This window comes from Paroedura picta, chromosome 6, assembly GCF_049243985.1.
Source record: "Paroedura picta isolate Pp20150507F chromosome 6, Ppicta_v3.0, whole genome shotgun sequence".
Taxonomy (NCBI): domain Eukaryota; kingdom Metazoa; phylum Chordata; class Lepidosauria; order Squamata; family Gekkonidae; genus Paroedura; species Paroedura picta.
Window position 1 is genome coordinate 7,988,730 of NC_135374.1, and position 24,933 is coordinate 8,013,662.

Genomic DNA, 24,933 nt, shown 5'->3' on the forward strand with positions numbered 1-24,933 from the left:
AATTCTAAGCACCTGGCTATCAAACATCTGAGAACCCTAATCATAGAGAGGCACTTCCCTATAGACCTAATCTCAACAGAATTCCTTAACTATGCAAATCAGGCACAGAGAATTATGCTCACCTTCAATAGTCCAAGGATACCTTCTCTACTCCTAAGACAGAAATCTATCCTGGGTCCTAAAGGAGTTTTCCCCATTCGAGTCTTCACTAATACTGTAACAACTGCTTTGTTTTCAAATCCTCCTCGCCAGAAAACCACTATACCAGCAGAAAAGCTTCCTGAGGAAACATCAAATAACACATTACAACAGGACCCTTCTAGACGGCCTGGCCAACCAGACTGCCTACTCTCAAGTTTCGGAGATCTTCACCTTGAAAACTCCTTTGAAGAGGGCCTTATCAACTCCTTTTCGACCCTCCCAACATCAGAACGTCTAGCCATCACAAACAGACTAGAATGTCTCAGGTTGGAACTTTTGAAAATTCACGAAGTCTCAGCAGTTCAAAACCTATCCCCACCAACAAACTGCAACCAAACATCCACATCACCAAGCACTCCAGCTGTTTTCCCTTCGCCCAAGTTACTCCCTGATAAGATACAGAGCTCCAGAGATGAAATTTCAATCTTCCAGCCAATGGAGTGCGAACCTGTGAAAAACGGCCCATCTGCACGGAAACAGTCCTCCTCTACTCATGGACTCCCCTCCAAAAATGGATGTGTCTTCTCAGATTCAAGGGGAGAATTAGATAAAATTTCAAACTCAGACTGACTGTTAAAGATACTATCTTGGAACTTGGGGGGATGGCAGAACAAATTCTATGATCCTGAATTCTCAAAATTTTTAAGTGGTTACGATATTCTTTTCTTACAGGAAACCTGGGTCCAAGATGTAAGCTCTGTAGCTCTACAGGGTTTTCAGCCATTTGCCACACCGGCAATCAAAGTCCATTGTAAGGGCCGGGGCAGTGGCGGTCTGGCCGTCCTTGTAGCGGTTGACTTAATAGCAGAGGTTCAGACCCTGGAAAGCAGCTGCCCAAATTACATCCAAGCATTACTGATTAAGGGACCACATTTCGGCAACCTCCTGTGCATCAATGTATATGTCCCTCCAAAACTCTCACTGTCACAGGATAAAGGGAAACTTTGGGACCAACTTTCCCACACACTGGAAACCCTTTCTTCTCAGTTTCCTAATGCCCAAATAATTATGTGTGGTGATTTTAATGCCAGAATTGGCCCTGGTCACTCTGACTCTAGGGCAGATGTCAACTCTCAAATCGCGGAGCACACATGTCTTTTAGAACGAGTCTCACAAGACCCTACAATTAATAAGCCTGGTCTAAAATTATTGGAGTTGCTATCCTTGTTTAATCTTTATGTCTTACATGGCTCTAAGTTTGATAAGTCTGGTGGTTCCTTCACATTTTTATCTTCCTGTCATGCTAGCACCATAGATTATATAGCAGTTTCACCTGCTTTACTAACAGAGGTGGTCTTTTTTGAAGTAGGTAACTCTCCTTTAAGTGATCACTGCCCTCTACAGCTCTTACTTAAATATAATAGCAACATTCTTTTACCTCCAATTCCTGAACTCGCTGAAGGTACATTTCCAGGCAATAGGAGGCTGAAATGGTCAGAGCAGGTACAAAACAACATAGCTCAAGCTCTGACGAGTGATGACCTTAAATCCCTGCATTCAGCCCTTTTACAGCCTGGCCATGACGCCATAGGACACTATGACAAAATTATTAGCTTGATCAAACCTCTGCTTATCAACAATAAACCTCTAAAGCTGTTATCCTGCCCCAATAGTGGCTGGTTTGACCAAGAATGCAAAACCCTCAGGAAAAAGCTAGTCAAATGTATGAGGCTGAGCCGTCGCAGTAGAGAGGATAACAGAATGTTAGAGCTCATCAGATTAAGATCCCAATATAAGAGTCTCCTCAAAAGTAAGAAAGCTGACTATGCTAAACATATGTGGAACAAACTAAATCTGGCAGTAAAGGAGAAAAATGAGTCTCAATTCTGGAACCTTGTTTCTTTCGGGCTTGCAAAATCACCCCAACAGGTTGAAGCCCAAATATCTGGAAACACTTGGTTTACACACTTCTCGAAAACCTTTGGAGCCTGGCCACCTCCCCCACCATATACAGAACCAAACACCCAGGCTATTTCCATTGACTCTCTAAGTTTACCAGCTTGGCCCCCAGTCACAGAGGCTGAAGTCAGAGGCCTTATTACATCCCTAGCTTCCAATAAATCACCTGGAGAAGATCTGATTCCACCTGATTTATTTAAAGCGTTCCCTAACTGGTGGGCCCCAGTCTTAGCTAGGGTCTTCACCCAGATAAATGAATCAGGCATTTTCCCCAATGGCTGGAAGATGAGCATAGTGGTTCCTATCCACAAAAAAGGCAACAAGACCGACCCACAAAACTACCGCCCCATTAGTTTACTAAATATCGCATCTAAACTCTACGGAAAATTCCTCTTACATAAACTAGAGGACTGGGCTGCTGACAACCATATCTTACACCCACACCAAGCAGGATTTAGAAGAGGCCATTCTACCACTGACCACTGTCAAACCCTCCATTACTTAGTCTACTCCAGTATAGAAGGCCCTACGAGAGCCTTATACGCAGCTTTCATTGATTTAGCCACAGCTTTTGACTCCATTGATAGGGACAGACTCTGGTCAAAGCTGAGGGAAACTAACATCGATAAACGCCTACTGTTTCTGATGCATGAACTGCACTCAGGCACCCACACAAAAATTAGGGTAGGTGCTTCAGGCTCTCTAACTAATGAAATTGCAGTAAGGAAAGGGGTAAAGCAAGGGTGTGTACTAGCCCCTCTGCTTTTCAATATTTATATCAACGATATAGTTCAAAGACTATCGGGCCCAGAATTTGTACCCCCTTCTGTTGGTCAGCAAAAGGTCTCTATCCTGCTATATGCAGATGACATGGTCCTGGTTTCCCTTACAAGAGTTGGTCTGAAAAAGCTACTTAACAACTTAGGTACTTATTGTAAGGAAGAGTCCCTTTCCATTAACTACACAAAAACAAAAGTTATGGTTTTCAGGAAAAGACCTAAAAAATTTATCTGGAGTATAAACAATATTCCTATAGAACAGTGTAGTACATTTAAATATCTTGGAATCACTTACAGTGAGACCCTAAACTGGAATGCCCACCTTGCAACTATAAAGGCCTCTGGTCTAAAAATCATTGGAGCCATTCTGAGATTTTATTATACCAGGGGAGGGTTTCTAGTTGACCCAGCTCTAAAGCTCTTTGCAGCCAAGGTCATTCCTCACCTACTATATGGCATTGACATCTGGGGCTGGAAAGAACAAACAATCAATAGCTTGGAGCCCATTCAGAACTTTTTCTTCAGACGTATCCTGGCTCTTCCAAAAGGGTCCCCTGCAGCCCTGATGAGGGCAGAGCTTGGTTTTCCCTCACTCAAAGCCCGTGCCCACTTAGCTATTCTGAAATCTTGGAAGAAAGACATCTCAACCAAATTAGATTCTTTAAGCCATCAAAGTTTTAAGCTCTTATTGAGCAAGGACAGGACTCGGTCTGATTTTTTTAGCTCCATTCTTTCACGCTATACCATACCAGATGACTTACTGCATACATCAGCCAATATTTCTGATTTACGTGATTGGGTGTTCAAAGCTGACTCTCTGATCGACCACTCTTCAATACAGCTATCACAAGCAGCCCCATGGTATAAAACAATTAAAAAAGACCATTCCAGAGCATCATATTTAGTAAATATAACGACACGTAATCTTAGAATGGCCCTAACATCTTTGCGGTTTGAAATGATGCCATCAGCCATGCTCTCTGGGCGATATCTCCGAATACCCACAGCCCAACGCCTGTGCATATGTGGAAATCCATCTGTGGAGGACCTGCCCCACTATGTCTTGGCTTGTCCCCTGTACTCCGAACCCAGGGGCAAATTCCTTGCCAAGCTATTACCAAACTCTCACCCTATTTCTGATTTTAACAAAGTCACCTATCTGTTATCAGATGTCGACCCCTATATCTCTTATAGGGTGGCACTTTTTGCTCTGGCTGCCAGGAAGATTCGAGCTAATGCATTTTTACAGGAGCCTCCACCTTGATACACCATTTTATCTCTTTTATTGTAACTTAGTAGTCCATGTTTACATTTTTAGGTACACAATATTGGAGAAATATTGTTTTATTTATTTATATTTGTGCCATATTGTTTTAATTGTGTTTTGTAATGGCCTTTGGCTACATACAATAAATGTTTATCGTATCGTATCGTATCGACTCCAAAACTGGTGGAGAATTCTAACAGGGGGGAGGAAAGAGAACGTAAGGGAAGCCATGTTGGATCAGGCCCATCCAGTCCAACACTCTGTCACTCAGTGACCCAAACCCAGGTGTTGTCAGGAGGTCCACCAGCAGGGCCAGACCTTCAGAAGCCCACCCAGTGCTGCCCCCTAAGAACCAAGAATACAGATAATACAGATCACATGATTATGACATCAGGACATAGAATCATAGAGTTGGAAGGGGCCATGCAGGCCATCTAGTCCAACCCCCTGCTCAACGCAGGACCAGGACATAAGAGAAGCCATGCTGGATCAAGCCAATGGCTCATCCCTGGAGAGTTAGACCTATTGGAAATGACTCTGTGTGAGAGCTCCTGACTTGAGACTAAAACTGGATCACTCTTCACCATAGAGTCAGTGGGACAGATAGGAACACTGACCACTCACCTTCTGATCTCACTGACCTATCCCTAGAGGGTCATTCCCTGCTACTCTGTGTCACACAGTGGCCAAAGCCCAGGTGCCATCAAGAGGCCCATCATGGGGCCAGAACTCCAGAAGCCCTCCCACTGTGGCTCCCCCCAACCCCAGCATCAAGACAGACAGACGGAGCATCACTTTTCCAGCACTTACATGGAACGACTTGTTTCCAAAGGGGAGAGACTCCCCATAGTATCTGTGCTCAGCAAATATCAAGACAGCACCGAGCTCTTCAGCTATGTTCCACATCAGACCCTGGGAAGGGAAGAAAAGGTACTTAGAACCTGTCAGGGGGACCATTCTTTACTTTAACAGAACTCAAAGGGTGAGGAAGGACAAGGAACCGGAAGAGAAAGGGACCCACCGTATTGTTTGCAAACCAGGTGATGTCCCCCTCGTTGCCGGTATAGAAAAGGATCGTTCCGTCGTCTGGTCTCCAGTGCTGGTCTGCTATGAGGAAGCGCTGCTTGAACGTGCCGTCTTCGGTGAAGCCAAAGTGGTCGATCTGCAGGAAGGCGGAGAAGGGAATTTAGGACTTGGGTTTTTCAAAAACTAGCAAAAACCTGCAGTGTGCAAAATATGGGCCGTTCGGTCACAACAGAGGCTCTCTGCAACAATCAGTGGTTCTCAACCTGGGGGTCAGGACTTCTTTGGGGGTCGAACGACCCTTTCACAGAGGTCGCGGCAGGGCAAGCAGCTTGGCCCTGGGGGCGCCATCCGCACAACAGCCTTGCGGGGTAGATCGAGATAGAGCGTTCGTCTGTCTGGAGCAGCAGAAAAGAGCGAGATCGGCATGGTGGGACAAGAGGCAGAACTGAACTGAGAAACCGCAGGGGGGGGGAAATCAATTTATATACAATCCTGAGCAATGGAGCTTCACGCCATGGGTCAATTTCGGTTTAATTTCTGTGAAAGAACACTGGCATAGTTTTATGGTTGGGGGTCACCACAACATGAGGAACTGGATTAAAGGGTTGCAGCATTAGGAAGGTGGAGAACCAGACTTAGATGAAAATACCAAACAAAGATCGGGGAGAGGTAGGCAAGAAGGGGGGGGGGAGGAGAGAACATTTCCGACACTGCCTTATAATGTGTGCAAGCTCATATTCTAGCTGCATCTGAAGGAGTGAGCTGTGACTTCCCTGCCACCAATTTTGTTAATTTTTTCAGGTGCCCCTGGACTCTTGCTCTTTTCTCCTGCTACAGAGACTAACATGGCTACCCATCTTTTTTGAGCCTATAGACAGAAAGAAAGACAAGGCCATCAACTATATGCATTATTACCTCCTCCCTCGCTCTCCCTCTTTCAGAGTTCTAGATTTGTAGGCAAGAAAACGTCTATTTTGGAAAGTTTCTTTATTCTCAAGCAAAGGCATCCAACAGGGAGCATAGGCAGAACTTGGGTTACAAGCAAGGGTTCACATATATAAAACACAGGTTCATCCCCTCCCCCCCCCCTTCCCTTGGGAAAGTGATGACTCGGGTTTAAAGGCAAACCAAACATCTCTACGAGCTATGTGCCAAGCTGACATCCTCAACCCCTGATATCCATGGCTCTTCAGTTAGCAAAGTAGGTAATATCGCCATTGCTCCTGATATTCCTCAGTTGGTCCTTTAATTCAGGGGTAGTCAACCTGTGGTCCTCCAGATGTTCATGGGCTACAATTCCCATGAGCACCTGCCAGCGTTTGCTGGCAGGGGCTCATGGGAATTGTAGCCCATGAACATCTGGAGGTTGACTACCACAGGTTGACTACCCCTGAATTAATAGACGATGGATGGATGGATGGATGGATGCAGACAGACAGACAGACAGATGATTAGACAGATAGATTGATGATTAGACAGACAGACAGATAGATTGATGTAAGCTTCGCCATTCTTGATAGTTCCGTAATGTTATTCGGCCATGTCTCAACAGTCGGTCCTTCTGAAGATTTCCAGATCTTGGCTAAGACTCATCTTGTAGCTGCAGTCGCGTAGGGAAAAAAAGGTTCTAGCTTGGGTAGATAATATATCCAGACAGAGATTTAACTTCATTTGTTCAGGTTTTAAGGGAAAGTTAAGGGCTACCATCTTGATCTGAAGGCACCATATTTAGCCATACAGAATGGAAATCCATCAATCTAGCGATGTAAGGACAGATGGACTCTTATTCTTGCTGTATCTGAGGAAGTGAGCAGGGACTCACAAAAGTTCCTCCCTTGCCAACAACAACAACAACAACAACATTTATGCTGCCCTTCCCTGTCCAGCTCAGGGCAGCTCACAACTAGACTAAATCTATCTATGCATTTGTAATACATGATTTAAAAAAACAGATTAGTCATTAAAAACATTTCAAAAACACCCTCCTACTATTCAATATACCCTTTTCTGCGGGGGGTGGGGGTGGTTTAGATGGGATGGATAATGTACAGGTAACCTTGCCAAGTAATTCAGAGCCTAACCCACCGACTTAAATTTACTCGCTTGTCATTTCTGTCACAATGTTCAAGAGAGCAAAGTTTGATCTACCCTCTGTCTCAGTTCCCTTCCCCAAAACGGAGCATGGAGGAGATCAAAATCCTACGCAAGCCGCAGTTAACATGAGATACCAATGCTCCTCGGGGAAGGGAACCGCTGCCAAGGTCCATGCAGGCATGGTGGATGGGGGCCTGCCTGGCACTTATTGCTTTGGGAAGATGCCCCTTCCTGGTTCTTCCCCATCATTGTTTACTGAACCTATTTCCTTCACTTAGTCGTCGCATGTGCCTGTTTTACAATGGCCATGTGGGAGGACTCATCCGGCTGTCTTTAAAGAGGGATCAGCCAGGAGACCATGCCCTCCCCCCCCCCCGTATACAATTTCGTCGCTGGATATGGGGACATGGTATCAAGGCCAAAACATGTCTGGGAGACTGTTTCCCATTGACAGGAAAGGCGCCAAAGATTTCCGCAATTCTCTACTGGTACATGACCCGTGGGCCAAAAGGGTGCATCCTCTCTAGCCAGCACAAAGTTCAGGGAAGGCACAGGATGTCCTTCTGCGGTTCTGAAGCCCATGCCGACAAACCAAGCATTCTCTTTTTCAAGAAGGAGAGTTGGTTCTTGTATTCAGCGTTTCTCTACCCAAAGGAGTCTCCAAGTGGCTTACAGTCGCCTTCCCTTTCCTCTCCCCACAACAGACACCCTGTGAGGGAGGTGAGGCTGAGAGAGCCCTGAGATTACTGAAGAAGAAGAAGAAGGAGAGTTGGTTCTTATTTGCCGCTTTTCTCTACCCGAAGGAGTCTCAAAGCGGCTTACGTTCACCTTCCCTTTCCTCTCCCCACAACAGACACCCTGTGAGGTGGGTGAGGCTGAGAGAGCCCTGATATTACTGAAGAAGAAGAAGAAGAGTTGGTTCTTATATGCCACTTTTCTCTACCTGAAGGAGTCTCAAAGCGGCTTACAGTCACCTTCCCTTCCTCTCCCCACAACAGACACCCTGTGAGGTGGGTGAGGCTGAGAGAGCCCTGATATCACTGCTCGGTCAGAACAGCTTTCTCAGTGCTGTGGCGAGCACAAGGTCACCCAGCTGGCTGCATGTGGGGGAGCAGAGAATCAAACGCGGCTCACCAGATTAGAAGTCAGTGCTCCTAACCACTACACCAAGCTGCCTCAAATGCGAACTGTAACTCCTGAGCAAGCAATTAAAGATTCTGCGGCTCAAGGACACAACTAGAGACTGATTCTTTACTATCCCGATGCCCCCAAATGTGTTGGCATTGCCTTGTAAGGAAGGCCTCCAGAGTTTTCGTTTCCTTTCTTTGCATCTTTCCTAGCACAACAATGCCTGAGCTAGCCCAATCGGGTCATATAATACGGCAGTATTTTTCAAACTTTGGAGAATGGAGGAGCCCCTGAAAGAATTTTTCAGGCTTCGAGGAGCCTCGGAAGTGATGTCAGCTGGCCACGCCCCCAGGCCACGCCCCCGGAAGTGACATTTCACCAGAAGTGACATCACCACCCACATTAACAGGCACCCTTGAGGAGGACTGAGGAGAGGGGAGAGACAGGAGATGGTTTAAGGTGCAGAAACCACAAGAGAACTCACTCATGCTCAGGATGGGGAATGATGGAAGCGGCTGGTCCCCTAGCCTGGGCCTGAGTCCATTAAGGCAGGAGGGGAAAGGCTGTGGACCCCCACAGACCCCTGTTTGGGAACCCCTGGTGTAGATTCTACCTTCTGAAGCTGCTGTCTTCTCCAGGGGAACTGATCTCTCTAGTCTGAAGGCCAGCTGTGATTCCGGGAGAGTTCTAGGTCACACCTGTAGGCTGGCAACCCAAATTTACAGGCAATTGGTCATGCTGCACCAAATGGCATGACCTTGATACTTTTTCCTACATCTTCTAAACCAAGGGTAGTCAACCTGTGGCCCTCCAGATGTTAATGAACTACAATTCCCATTATTAGCTAAAGCAACCCAGACTCCTTGTTGGCACTTTTTAGGTTTGACCTCATTGGGGCACAGGCTGTTGAGAACAGATCAAGTGACTAGGGAAGCAGAAAACTCTTTTTATCTTCCTACAGAATTCGACAGTCACAGCATTAAGAGCGACGGCGTTTCTGAGCCAAAAACTAAGGTGAATTGTTATGAAGACAAGGCCAGAAAGGAAGCTGGCTTAGAAGTATAGCTGTGTTACACCACTGGTCCCTAGGTTAGATTACTGCCCTTGAGTAATAATTTTCAGAAAAGGGGAAAGTACGCAGAAGCTTCAAAAAAAAAAAAAAGGAAAGGAAATGGAAGAATGGAGAAGAGAGAAGAGAAAGGAGAACTGAAGAATGGAAAGAGGACCTAACCTTCTTTGTCCTCACAACTCGGATGGCTGTTTGATTACCTGTTAACTGGAGAAACCCAGGATTGAACCTGGGATCTTCTGGGGGTTATGCATGTGTTCTGCATGTATTCTGCCAGACTGCTAACCTCCAAGAGGGGCCTGGGGACCACCTGGAATTACAACTGCTCTCCAAACTACCTGCAAATGGGCAAAATCAATAACTGCCAGGATGGTGTAGTGGTTAAGAGCGGCAGCTTTGAGACTCCTTCGGGCAGTGAAAAGTGGGGGGAAAAGCAACTCTCCTTCTTCTCCACCTTCGCCCACAGACGAGGATGAGCCGAGGAAAGCCACCTACACAAACAAGCAAATCCCTCGCCTGCCTCCCCAGCCCAGTCTGCTAGAGATAGCAATTTCCTCTTGTCGGCACGGGTGGTTATACCCGCTATGGCAGCGAGATAAGGGAAGTGAGCACGGCTGGCATTCCCGGCCAAGGTGACGCAGATGTTAGGAAGCCAGTAGGACGAATGGCGAAACTGTGGCTCTCCAGATGTCCATGGACTACAATTCCCACGAGCCCCTGCCAGCATGCTGGCAGGGGCTCATGGGAATTGTAGTCCATGGACATCTGGAGAGCCACAGTTTCGCCACCCCTGCAGTAAGAGGCTTTGCCTGACAAACAAAACATAGATTTCTCCCTCCTGCAATGAAATCCCTGTGGGATGAGGAGTGCAATGGTAGAGCTGCAGGGCTTTATTTTCCCACAGCCTTTAGAGCAGGGGTAGTCAAACTGCGGCCCTCCAGATGTCCGTGGACTACAATTCCCAGGAGGCCCTGCCAGCGAATGCTGGCAGGGGCTCCTGGGAATTGTAGTCCACGGACATCTGGAGGGCCGCAGTTTGACTACCCCTGCTTTAGAGGGACAGAAGTTGCCTCTGGGTTTTTGTCTGGACAAGGGGTCTATTTCTGTGCCCTGTGGGAAGCTTCCAACAGCTTCCACTCAATAAGTCACCATTTCCGAAACTGTTCATGAGGCTGCTTATACCTCACCCCATAATACATAGGGGTGGGTAACAGGTACGCAGCTTCCGCAGTTCTTAACTTAACCTCTCTCAACTTTTTTAGCATCGAGAAACCTCTGAAAAATTCTCCAAGCTTCAAGAAGCCCCGGAATTGGCACTGTTGTGCAGAATATGGTTGGGAAGCCAAGCTGTTCACATGCCCACCCAGAGCCCCTCCTCCCCTTCCCACCCCCTCCAGGCCCATCACTGGCCATTTTGGGAAGTGAGGGTGGGTCAACATGACTACATGTGGTCACATCGCCTGATAAATGTTTAATGGGTTTTAAAAATACATTAAAAATCAATTAACTCCCGCCCACTGAGGAAACCCTTCCAGGGCTGACGCGAAACCCTTGTTGAGAAAGCCTAGAGCCATAGGGTGGAAAGGGGCCAGGCAGGCCATCTAGTCCAACCCCCTGCTTAATGTGGGATCAGCCTCAAGCATAAAGCCGGTTAAGCGTGATCTAAGCTGCTATCATCTCCCAAGGACACGGCGATTATCCTCGAGTGCATGGTGCAAAAACAAATAGTGGCACGGAAGCAGCATTTTAAACAGGGTGGCTATTTTTATAGGTATAATCGTGACAGAAGTAACCTTCTCAGGCACGTGTTTGAGTGATGCTTGCGGTCAGACGATGCCTTAATAGTAGGTTTGGCTCCCATGTATCAGGCGCCTTGGATTTAAGGGCCTGGAGAAAAAAATACTCAGGTCGGCCATGCTAGCTTTCTTGTGCTGTTTGTCAAGAACCGTTGCAAGTCGTGCAAAGGGGTCACCTAAAACCCTAGTACTCCAAATGCCACCCTCCCAGTCATTTGTATGGAAAATAAGACATGTTAGATTAGGCCAATGGTCCACCCAGTCCAACACTCTGTGTCTCACTGTGGCCTTGGGCTAGTCACACTCCTGTTCCCGCTGTTCTCACAGAACTCTCTCAGCCCCACCTACCTCATAGAAATGTTTGTTGTGAGGAGAGGAAGGGAAGGTGGTTGTGGACAGCTTTGAGACTCCTCAGAGTGGAAGGAGAAGTTCCGCAGTTCTTAGTTTAAATTATTTTTAATTAATAAAAGATTAAAAAAAAAAACACAAGACAAAATAATAACATTATTATAGAGACAAGGCTATGGTCTTCCCAGTTGCAATGTATGGCTGTGAAAGTTGGACCATAAGGAAGGCCGAGCGTCAAAGAATTGAGGCTTTTGAACTCTGGTGCTGGAGAAGACTCTTGCGAGTCCCTTGGACTGCAAGGCGAACAAACCGGTCAGTCCTAGAGGAGATCAACCCTGACTGCTCCTTCGAAGGCCAGATCCTGAAGATGAAACTCAGATACTTTGGCCACCTCATGAGAAGGAAGGACTCCCTGGAGAAGAGCCTAATGCTGGGAGCGATCGAGGGCAAAAGAAGAAGGGGACGACAGAGAATGAGGTGGCTGGATGGAGTCACCGAAGCAGTCGGGGAAAACTTAAATGGACTCCGGGGAATGGTAGAGGACAGGAAGGCCTGGAGGATCACTGTCCATGGGGTCCTGATGGGTCGGACACAACTTCGCACCTAACAACAACAGAGTCATAGAGTGGAAGGGCCAAACAGGTCACCTAGCCCAACCCCCTAAGGCAGACAGTGAAAAGTGGGCTATAAAAAACAACTCTTTTTATTCCCCAGGGATTTTTTAAACACTGTTTAACACTGCGGTTTAAAAACTGAAATCTCTACTTATCTTAGTTTCATTTCTACAATATAGAAATCTATGCTGCCTCTAGAAGTCGGCTCTCTTTCAGTTCCTCCTGTAACTTCCTTTCGACCCTAGGCCTCAAGCTTCACTCGCTGACGCTTTCTCCCATATCTGCCTGATGAAAGCAAGCCCCCGGATCTCAAACCTCATTTCTGCCCCAGAAGGGGGATTAATTTTCCACGTTAAAGAAGGGCCACTTGGTGGAAACTTCCTGCCAGTATGAGAAAGTCCCGCCGTTTTGATGTGATCACGTCTTTTTACCGGCCGTGAAATTTATTTATCCCTTTCTTAAAATAAAGGTAAAGGTATCCCCTGTGCAAGCACCGGGTCATGTGTGATCCTTGGGGTGACGCCCTCTAGCGTTTTCATGGCAGACTCAATACGGGGTGGTTTGCCAGTGCCTTCCCCAGTCATTACCGTTTACCCCCGAGCAAGCTGGGTACTCATTTTACCGACCTCGGAAGGAGGGAAGGCTGAGTCAATTTTGAGCCGGCTGCTGGGATTGACCTCCCAGCCTCATGGGCAGAGCTTCAGACTGCATGTCTGCTGCCTTACTACTCTGCGCCACAAGAGGCTCACAAGAGGGAAGAGATATCATACTGGAAATTGGAGGTAGACCTGAGAATGTATCGGCCTCAAAATGGGTCAGATCAAGACTCAATTCTCCTCACTGTAAGGAATATTTGGATTCCCTGCCTGTGTAGCAACCCCGGACTTCTTTTGGGGTCTCCCATCCAAACACCAACCAGGTTGACCCTGCTTAGCTTCTGAGCTGTTTGCTGGGATCGAACTCCCAGCCACATGGGCAGAGCTTCAGACTGCATGTTGCTGTCTTACCAGTCTGCGCCACAAGAGGCCTTAAAATAGAATATAACAAAAGCCGCTAAACTTCCAACAGTCATCAGGTGGCGGATCTCAATGCCCTTCACAGAAACACATGTCCTAAAGAGCTGCCTGGCATATTTTGAAGAATGATGCTCATTGGGTGGGCTATTACACCAGGGAGAAGCCATAACGGATGCCCAGGGGTTGGACACAGCCTGTTTGCAACCTGGCAACTTCAAAAGGACTAGGACTGACTGCAACCGGTCAGTCCTAGAGGAGACCAGCCCTGCCTGCTCCTTAGAAGGCCAGATCCTGAAGATGAAACTCAGATACTTTGGCCACCTCATGAGAAGGAAGGACTCCCTGGAGAAGAGCCTAATGCTGGGAGCGATTGAGGTCAAAAGAAGAAGGGGACGACAGAGAATGAGGTGGCTGGATGGAGTCCCTGAAGCAGTCGGTGCAAACTTAAATGGACTTTGGGGAATGGTAGAGGACAGAAAGGCCTGGAGGATCATTGTCCATGGGGTTGTGATGGGTCGGACACGACTTCGCACCTAACAACAACAACAAAGTTCAAAAGGCCCCTTAAAGAAGCAACTGCTCCAGTCCTGTCAGGGTGAAATATCCTGCCAAAAAGCTCTACCAATTGTGGCTATTTTTAACAGGCATTACAACTGTGCCCGCTCTTTCCTCTTAAAGTTTTGATGAATTAAGGATGCTTTTTCAATGGCTGATGGGTCTGGGCTTCCTTTTGTTTGGAACCCTTCCGGGGGTTTAACCACAAACACGGTCAAACGCAACAGCAGATGTTCCCTACATGTACAAAAAAGGTTCATACTTCATTTGTTTTTTTTACCTGCCACTCCCAACGGCTCGTGGCGGGTTACAAGCGTCTGTATAAAAACCCCAATAAAATGCCCTTTAAAAACCACAGACATAAAATACAGCAGATGAAAGACAGTAAAGATGTGGCAAAGATCATAAAATTCCCAATTCTGCCCCCGAAAAAAAAAGAAAACGTGGATAAACCCCAAGTCCGCCAATCACATGGCAATTTCTTTGTCCTGAGGGGGGTCAAACCGATCTTCTTTAGCGCGTTAAAATGTTAATCCCACAATAAAATGTTTTTTTGCTATCCCCCTGCCTTTCTCCCCAATAGGGACCCAAGGTGATTTACAGAAGTCTCCCCTCCGGCACTACTTTGGCCTCACAACAACCCTCTGAGGTAGGTTTCGGCTGAGAGCGCCTGTGACTGGCCCAAGGTCACCCAGCAAGCTTCCAGGGCAGCGGGAAGATTCAGACCCGGTTCTCCCATATCCGAGTGAGACACTCCCCTAGTTTTGTCATGCCGTACAAATGTGTATTGTGACACACAGAACCAGCATGGCCTTCAGCCAAGGATTCCCAACCGGGGGTCCGCCAACCCCTGGGATCCACAGGGGCTCTGATGTGTCATGGTATGGGGGTGATCAGGCTGTCTTCTCATCTCCTACTCTTTCTGGCCTGCAGGAGGTCGTGCCGCCATAGAAGTAGTAAAGGCAGGGAGAGGGAGCAAATGGAGGGGGCGGGGCAGGGGGCGGGGCAGGGGGCGTGGCCCACTGTCATCACTTCCGGGGCTCCTCCCAAAAAATTATTTCAGGAGCTCTGTCGTGGTCAAAAGGTCAAAGAAGGCTGCCTTAGACAAACCAACTAGCCAGGTATAAAAAACAATTCTTCTTCCTTCTTCTGTTGACACCAGTGCTCATTTCCTTCCTCCGGCATGACGCTTGAGTACAGCAATGATAAAATCAAGGAGGGGAGACAAGCTGGGACACCTGGGACGCTTTGAGGGAATCATGGGATAAAGGAAACCAACAGAGAAAAGATGCCAATAACCTGGCCTAGAGTCCACTATTTATTTATTCTTTGATTTATATACCGCTGCTCTCAAAGACTCACAGTGATTTACAATAAAATAATAAAAACACATAACCCTTAAAATCCCCAACCCATTAAAAGATGGCTATTCATTTGAGTTAACTTCCCCCTGTCCAGCTCGCTGTCCGGATCTCTTTCCTTAGGAGTGAGGGTCGTGATCTCACCAGTTCTAGGGGATCTCCTGATGATAGTGCCAGGACTTAAACCAATCCTCAACCATACACCTGGCAGAGGATCTCCGTCTTACAGGCCCTACAGAAAGCTGATAACTCCGGCAGGGCCCTTAGCTCTTCCGGGAGCTCATTCCCTGGCCCTGGTCCAGGCTAGGTGAATGTCCCGGGGCTCCGGGACCACCAGCAGATGCATACCTGCAGAGTGGAGTGCCTTACGGGGGCAGAACCTTTATGAAACTTCCTGATTCACTCTCCCTCCCATTTTCTTGAATTTTTGTAATCTTTTTCTATTATTTTTCTATCGTAACATTTATTCCGCAGTGTTAGCAGCAGCCTCTGAACGGTGCTCTTTGTTTACCTTACAGACTGTCTGCATTTGGGGGCATTTGAGGCTTGCTTGTTCTGCCCTCCTGAAGAAGCATGTGGTTCTGACCTTTGAACTAGCCAGGCACATCGAACTCTTAAATGCAAAGAGGTGCTGACAGGGTGGTGCACAAACTGTGCTGAGTAAGCTCTTCCTGGTCCCAGGCTGCACCCTTGGCTCACGAGTTCCTTGCGAACAAACAGCTTCTCGGAAGACAAGCCTGCTTGTAGGGACTTTCCCGGGCAAACACTGCGAATGCAAAGAATACGCTCATCTTCGCTAAACCCTCCTGCAAACTGGGCTTTCTCAACCAGGGTTTTGTTAAACCCTGGGGTTTCTTGACAGCCCTGGATGGGTTTCCCGAATACGGAGTTAACATCAATATACTTTAAAATTTGCTTGACATTAATTGGGTGATATGACCACATATGGTCATGTCGACCTGCACACACCCCACCTCCGATGGCCAGTGGTGGGCTGGTAGAGGGTGGGGAGGGGGTCTCAGGTGGGTGAGTCCACAGCTATGCTTCTCAACTGTATTCTGCACCATCGCTCCACTCCTGGAGGTTTCTGAAGCCTGAAGAATGGTTCATGGCTCCCGCATCTAACTTCCGCCCCCCATTTCTCAAAGGGCACGTCACTACTCTGGGATTTCCCAAAGCGTGAAAAATATTTCAGAGTTCTCTCCGCAGACAAAAGGCTGGAAAAGGCTCCTCTATCTGATGATGATGTGGATTCCAAGGGAAATGTAAATATCAGCCAAACGTACAGTTAGCAGAGAAGGCCAGTTCACCATTTACAAGAACTGAGGCTCGTCTGTCTTTTGTAGCCTAAATTTAGACCATCTAACATGATATGGAAGACAAGCGCCCCTGGTGCCTATAGCTAGACAGGGTCGATTCTTGCATGGGAGTTGGGAAACTTCCCGCTGAAGAACACTGCATCGTTTTGGAAAGTTTTCAGCTGCACACTGTTGCCTGGTTATGACCAAGCAGTTCATAGAATAGAGTTGGAAGGGACCTCATGGGTCATCTAGTCCAACCCCCTGAACTATGCAGGACACTCACAATCCTCTCGCTCGTCCACTGTCACCTGCCACCCCTTTGCCATCACAGAATCAGCCTCTCCGTCAGACGGCTCTCCAGCCTCTGTTTAAAAATCTCCAAAAATGGAGAACCCACCACCTCCTGAGGAAGCCTGTTCCACTGAGGAACCACTCTAACTGTCAGGAACTTCTTCCGGATGTTTACATGACATTTCTTTTGAATTAATATCACCGCATTTGTTCTGGTCAGTCCCTCGGAAGAGGAAGAAGAACTGGTTCTTATATGCCGCTTTTCTCTACCTGAAGGAGTCTCAAAGCAGCTTAGATTCCTCTCCCCACAACAGACACCCTGTGAAGTATCACTGCTCCATCAGAACAGCTTCCTCAGTGCTGTTTTGAGCCCAAGGTCACCCAGCTGGCTGCATGTGGAGGAGAAGCGGGCAATCAAACCCTCCTTGCCAGATTAGAAGCCCATGCTCCTAACCACTACACCAAGCTGGCTCTCCGTTGCTTGTTAACAATGAGGTAACATCTGTCATCAGAACGGAGAGGTGGCAGTTGTGGGGAAGATCAAGGCAGGGCTCCCCACCCGACCAAGGAATTCCAAGGGCATCCACCAGTAGCTGGGCTGGACCTGCCCCACGGAATGCAGCGTCAACATCCCGAGGGTCAGCCCACGTCCGAGGGGTGGGGCCAAGCTCACTGGCTTTCTAGCCAAACATATTCCTTTGCTCATTCCACTGCTGTAAAAATTCCCTTGAGTTGCGAAGGGCAGCGTGGTGATGCAAGTTCTCAAGCTAACTAGCATATTGTGGGAATGGGAAGGCGACTGTAAGCCGCTTTGAGCCTCCTTCGGGTAGGGAAAAGCGGCATATAAGAACAAACTCTTCTTCAGTAATATCAGGGCTCTCTCAGCCTCACCTTTCTCACAGGGTGTCGGTTGTGGGGAGAGGAAAAGGAAGGCAATTGTAAGCCGCTTTGAGCCTCCTTCGGGTAGGGAAAAGCGGCATATAAGAACCAACTCTTCTTCTATTGGCCTTAATTTCTTCCTGGGCTGGGAGGGATGCTTATGTCCCCCACCCCCCACCCCAGGCAAGTGGTTATTCTGGAAAGAACACATGTGAAGCTGCCTTGTACTGAATCAGGCCATGGTCTATTGTGGGTCAGCATTGTCTGCTCAGACCGGCAGCTGCTTTCCAGGGGCTTCAAGAGTGGTCTTCCGCATCACGTACTAACTGTTCTGCTGCAGAACAATGTTAGAGTAGGGGGGCTACAAAGTTTTATCCCCGGTGCAAATTCTCCCATGCACGCTCACTTCTTCAGATACACTGGATATTACCGGTCCATACACATTAGCATAAGCAAAATAAATCGATATAAGGAACAAAAAGCACTAACAAGCTTAGCCTATACGGTCACCGTTTGCCTGGATTTAATTCCAGGGCAAACCATAGCGAAGGAAGTAGATCTATAAAATTGTATTTGTTTTATTTATTTATTTGATTTCTATATCACCCTTCCATATGGCTCAGGGCGGTTTACACATAACATCACCGGATTATACATAGAACTGCCTAACGTTTAACATCGTCAAATACAACAATAATCTAACAGTGGTTTCTAAATAACACAGTTTCAGTGATCTTATCCTTCTTAATTGTGGAATTTTTGTGGAAAAAATTGTGGAAAAACTTTTTCACAGTCAGAGTAGTTCAGCAGTGGAATAGGCTGCCTAAGGAGGTGGTGAGCTCCCCCTCACTGGCAGTCTTCAAGCAAAGGTTGGATGCACACTTTTCTTGGATGCTTTAGGTTGCTCTGGGCTGATCCTGCGTTGAGCAGGGGGTTGGACTAGATGGCCTGTATGGCCCCTTCCAACTCTATGATTCTATGATTCTAGGATGCTTGGGGCTGATCCTGTGTTGTGCAGGGGGTTGGACTAGATGGCCTGTATGGCCCCTTCCAACTCTATGATTCTATGATTCTAGGATGCTTGGGGCTGATCCTGTGTTGAGCAGGGGGTTGGACTAGATGGCCTGTATGGCCCCTTCCAACTTGATGATTCTATGATTCTATAAATGCTGAGAATAACAAGCCTAACCCCTCTGGAACGACCTCACAAGGCTGCTGCTAGGATAAGAGAGGGGAGAAAGTCTGCCTGCCTCTATCACCTACCCGGTCAACGTCTCAAATAAACAGGCCGTGCATGTTTGGCAAAAGCGATTTATTGAAAAGAAACAAACTAAGTTTATGACAGTCTTTGTCAAGGCAAAATCGCACTACCTGTACAGATTGATATATTCCTCATCAGCTCCACCTTCACGCCAACCCACCTCAGATGGTAACCTCCCCATTTTCCCAGACACACTTGTAACACCCAGGTGTGAACCCCAACCGCCAGACTCCGGGGCTCCGAGAGCAGTGCTACGTAGATGGCGCTGAAGCTTACTCTCCTCCCAACATCCTTCTAGCAACATCCATCTAGTGAAGGTTCAAGGGGGTGGCAGGTTAGAGTGGATGAGCAATAGGGTTGGGAGTGCCCTGCATAGTGTGGGGGGTTGGACTAGATGACCCAGGAGGTCCCCTTCCAACTCTATGATTCTAACCCAAAGTTAACACATAACTATGAACAATCATAGAGCCTCTTGTGGCTCAGAGTGGTAAGGCAGCGATATGCTGTCTGAAGCTGTCTGCCCATGAGGCTGGGAGTTCGATCCCGGCAGCCGGCTCAAGGTTGACTCAGCCTTCCATCCTTGCGAGGTTGGTAAAATAAGGACCCAGCTTGCTGGGGGGTAAACGGTAATGACTGGGGAAGGCACTGGCAAACCACCCCGTATTGAGTCTGCCATGAAAACGCTGGAGGGCGTCACCCCAAGGGTCAGACATGACTCAGTGCTTGCACAGGGGATACCTTTACCTTTATCTTATGAACAACTATACTCCTAAACTTGAAGAATGAGTACAGTAAACACCCCAGCAGGACGCTGATGCTAACACAACCCCTGACAACCCCTACCCCAAAACAATGATCAACAGCAAGCAGCACACAACTTTAGTGTCAACTGGAAAAGCAATAAAGGGGTACAGCCAGTCCAGCCTCAACCGGAAGGGGAAGAATGATAATTAAGTTACACCTACGGAAAAAGCTGCCAGTGAAGCAGGAAACTTTTCATTTCCACACATCCTTAAGAGCCGGGTCTGCAGCGTGACCCTCCAAGCTCAGTGCATAAAAATAAAGTTTCACTGAGAAAACGCAAACAAGTACTTCCGGGCTTTCCCCCTGGCTATTGTTTCGACTTCCAGTTTCTTTTGTCTCTCGCCGCATCCTTAATCAAATCAGGACACTGCAGAAGTATCTGCTAAACCACTCCAGTTGAGTAACAGTCTTAGACCCATCCCTGTCAGGCTTCCGATTTGGTCATGGGGTAGAGACAGCGCTAGACACCCTGACAGACCACCTCCGCTGCCAACATGCAGCGACCTTCTCACCAATCGAATTTAACGATTGGGCTGTATCAACAGGGGCATCACATCAAAATCACAAGATGTCATAGTCCCATTGTATACGGCACTGGTCAGACCACACCTGGAGTGCTGTGTGCAGTTCTGGAGGCCTCACTTCAAGAAGGACGTAGATAAAATTGAAAGGGTACAGATGGGAGTGACAAAGATGATCTGGGGCCAAGGGACCAAGCCCTATGAAGATAGGTTGAGGGACTTGGGAATGTTCAGCCTGGAGAAAAGGAGGTTGAGAGGGGACATGATAGCCCTCTTTAAGTATTTGAAAGGTTGTCATTTGGAGGCAGGCAGGATGCTGTTCCCGTTGGCTGCAGAGGAGAGGACACGCAGTAATGTGTTTAAACTTCAAGTACAACCATGTAGGCTAGATATCAGGAAAACATTTTCACAGTCAGAGTAGTTCAGCAGTGGAATAGGCTGCCCAAGGAGGTGGTGAGCTCCCCCTCACTGGCAGTCTTCAAGCAAAGGTTCGATACACACTTTTCTTGGATGCTTCGGGCTGATCCTGCATTGAGCAGGGGGTTGGACTAGATGGCCTGTATGGCCCCTTCCAACTCTGTGATTCTGTGAACATCTTTATGCATGCTCTTGCTAAGCTGGTGTGGATGTTTGGGCTGGGATATCATCAGTGTGCACATGATACCAAGTTCTTCCTCCTGATGGATGATTGTCCTGATTCTCCCCCTGAAGCCTTAGCCAGATGTCTGGAAGCAGTGTCAGTGGCTCAAGCAGAGTTGCCTGAAGCACAGTCCTTCAAAGGTGGAGGTCCTGTGGCTGGGCAGGAAGGGGCCAAGTCAGGAAGTGAGTTTACCCAACCTGGACGGAGTGTGGCTATCCAATGGCTCACTCCGCCAGGAACCTGGGCATGATCTTTGATGCCTCCCCTTCTATGGAGGCACAGGTCATGAGAGTAGCACGGCTGGCTTTCTACCATCTACGCCAAGCCAAACTACTAGCGCCCTTCTTGGTCCCGGATCCCCTAGCCACAGTGATCCATGGACTAGACTTCTGCAACTCACTCTATGCAGGCATTCACAGGGGTGAATGCACACCAAAATAAGGCATTACATGACTTTGGGTTCTCGTTTTGCTTTGAGATGGGTCAGCATTCTTCTCACTTTTTTCTAATTTATGTTGCTGCCCTGCCTCTTTGGGCTTACGCCTCTATTTACAGTCCACCTGAGAGTCAGGAAGGTAGAGTGGTTAAGAGCAGCCTCCTCTAATCTGGAGAATCTTTTTGACTCCCCATTCCTCCACACGCAGCCAACTGGGTGACTGTGGACCAGTCACAGCTCTCGGGAGCTCTTCTTGCAGAGCAGTTCCCTTAGAGCTCTCTCAGCCCCACCTACCTCACAGGGTGTCAGTTGCGGGGAGAGACCAAGAAAGGTGTTTGTAAGCTACCTGGGACTCCTTCGGGTGGTGAAAAGCGGGATATTAAAAACACCGGCTCTTTTCTTTTTATACCTTGCTTTTCACAACTTGAAGGAGTGTCAAAGCGGCTTACAATTGCCTTCCCACAACAGACCCTGTGTTGAGCAGGGGGTTGGACTAGATGGCCTGTGTGACCCCTTCCAACTCTACGATTCTATGATTCTATGACCCCCTGTGGAGTTGGCAGGCCTGGACTGTGATGGTGCAAGGTCACCCAGATGGCTGCATGGGGAGGCGGAGGAGGAAATCAAACCTAACCTCGAGGTTAGAGGCCACCTCTCCCAAACATTACACTATGCTTCAGCATTCAAAGTTAATGCCAAAAGACAGGGAGGACATGAAGTCCCACCTCTAACCAGGCCTCTCTTGCCACTGGAGCAAGTCAACACTGTAAAGTTACCGTAATGACTGAGAAACTCCTTAATTAGATGTGGGAGATGACACTACCCTGATGTTTTTACGCAGTGATTATAAATCTACATACCAAACGTGGAGTTCTGAAATGCCTTGGGCGGAGCCACATGGCAGGTCTTTCTGCACTACCAGTGATAGGAGCCAAGTCAAGACGATCAACACGCCACCCACATGCCAGAAGATTGTAAGGAAGCACACCGGGCACAAGTTCCAATCAATTTCACTCCGGGATGTTGTAACAATTAGACTAAGGCCTAGGAAACTTTCCAGATTCAAGTTTCCACTTGGCTATGACCTCTTGTCAGTGTTCCTGTTCAAATATCATTCTGGTTGACACGTTACGTTATGATTGTTACACTGACATTTTTGTTATAATGTTCTATGTAATTACCCTAGTGTTCCATGCAAACTGCCCAGAGCCATATGGAAGGGCGGTATAATAAAAATCTAAATAAAATAGGTTCCTAAGGCAGGGGTAGTCAACCTGTGGTCCAGATGTTCATGGACTACAATTCCCACGAGTCTCTACCAGCAAAGGGGTAGTCAACCTGTGGTCCAGATGTTCATGGACTACAATTCTCACGAGTCTCTACCAGCAAAGGGGTAGTCAACCTGTGGTCCAGATGTTCATGGACTATAATTCCCATGAGCCCCTGCCAGCAAACGCAAGATCCTCTACCAATGTCACCTACCTTCCAAGGACTCCTCCACCCCCATCACAATCGTACCTGTCTGCTCTCTTCTGCTGAGCCCTCTCAGTCTGTTATCTCAGCGGTGACACCATTCCGCCTTGGCTGACTAGGCCAGACATCTAGCCTCTCAACGGAGTCTAGATTCCCTTTACAGCATTTCCATGTGAAGCTGGATGTGTAGCAACCTGAGAAAGGGACTTCTTGGCTATGGCACCAAAACTTTGACAATCCCTCGCCAGGGAGATTCACTGAAGAACGTTCGTAGATGGAATATCCTGTCTCGGAGAATGGTGAAGTCTCCTTGACTGAAGTTTTTCGGAGGGTGTTGGATGAGCACTGTCGGAAACATGTTTTTAAGTCCCTAAGAAGGAGGGGGTGGAGGGGGCTGGACTGGATGGCCTTCGATGGTCTCTCCCAGTTCTGTGTGTGATTCTGATTCTCGCTTGGTGTTTTTCACTAGCAGGTAATGACTTGTTTCATCTGGGATAACCACAGTTACGGTTACGAGTGTGGCTTGGATGTTTTAAATGGAATTATTTAACTTTAACTGCATTTTGGGCTTCGTCAGCTGTGTTGCAACATTAAACTTGCTATCAAGGTTTCCTGGACTTACAGATGATCATCTAAATAACATCTTGCTTGCAGATAAAGATAATTCTGTTTCTTACATGGTGGCAAGGTTTTGCTATACTGCCAGCAGAGTGCGGAAATCTTTGGCTACTGTTGACGCTGAATGACCTGACTGTCAAAGTGCTGTATTCATGTTTTGTGCCTTTGTCAACTCCCTGATGCCAAATGTCCTGTTAAAACGCTGTAATAATGTATGTCTGTAGATACTTTGATGCTGGTCAATGACCGTAATAAATAATAATAATAAAAAAAAACATTAAATTTAATGTTTAAGTGTTTTAATACCTGATGTTTACTTCCTTGATGACTCTACTTAATTCAGAAGGTAGCACATAAATGTTATAAATTATACATGGGACAGGATTGTCAACTACGATGCTGTGTTCAACATGTATTACTGTCATACATTCTTTTCTGCTTCTGCAATACATTGTTCTACATGCATCCGATATGCCACGCTTTGTTTCACATTTCTGCAATCCTAATTTTGTTACATTGCTTACCAGGTGTTGCATCCTACTGGCTACACTGATTTGCACTACATAACCCATCTCCATTCTCAGCACATCCTGGAGGAAATAAATAAATACGGTACACAGAATCGCCTGTCTACCATGCCATTCTGCAGGTGACAGAGGGCAAGCAGGAACAGTAAATGGACATAAAAATTGGACAAACTTCTGCAGCTGATTTTTATCGACCAGAACACTCGGGTACCAGGTGTTTTAAAAGTCACCATGCATCAAGGAAGTTTCAATGACAGCTATAAAATCATCCCTTACCAATAGAAAACTGAAGCAGGCAGCCCATGTTAAAACTATACCTTTCACATTTTGCTGTTCGTATTTCCGCCTCTTTTACTCTATGCATTTAACTGGCTGAAGTTTCATTATATGCACCTGACAGTCACCAACTCACGGCTTAATGGAGTCGGGTTCTTAAGAAAGCAATTTTGTTCTTGCTGCGGCCTGAATTGTGTAATTAAATTAGAAATTATGGAGTACGGGTGCAATTTTCAGGACCATTTGGGTTAGTAATGATACCGTTAAGATGCCACTGTACGGAAATTACCATGAAAGCGGAGGAGGTTTGAATCAGAGGAGGAATGAGAATTAGAAGAGGTTTAATTAGGAGGCTCCAGTACCTTCTCAATGGGGCGCCAGCAGTATCAGAAGCAATTATCTTGTGGGTTGTCACCTCAGTATTTTGTTATCGGGAAATCTGAAACCATGCGGTTTCGAACACAGGAAAACCCCACGTAATCAACACACCCTTAGACACTACAGAAACAACTTTTTTATTTACATCATTTACAATCTACCTTTCGCACCTGGGCTCCAGGTAGATTACACAGAGTAAATTTACACAAAGGAAAGGATAGGGCATACGACGGACAGATTAATAGATATTAGGGCACTAGAACCAACTAGAAATCTAACAGAAATTAAGCAAGGCGTCACATGATATATCACATGATGCAGAAATCATAAAGGTAAAGGTAAAGGTATCTCCTGTGCAAGCACCGGGTCATGTCT

General features: G+C 47.1%; 1 protein-coding gene across 1 annotated transcript in view; it reads right to left on the reverse strand.

Annotated features, from left to right (window-relative positions):
- The window catches only part of PRCP (prolylcarboxypeptidase), a 49,811-nt gene that overhangs the window by 18,552 nt on the left and 6,326 nt on the right, over positions 1-24,933 (reverse strand). The window contains exons 2-3 of the mRNA XM_077341361.1: positions 5,168-5,308; positions 4,957-5,058 (exon numbers count right to left, since the gene is read on the reverse strand). Of these exons, the coding sequence (XP_077197476.1) occupies positions 4,957-5,058; positions 5,168-5,308 (243 nt within the window). The remainder of the gene's footprint in view (positions 1-4,956; positions 5,059-5,167; positions 5,309-24,933) is intronic.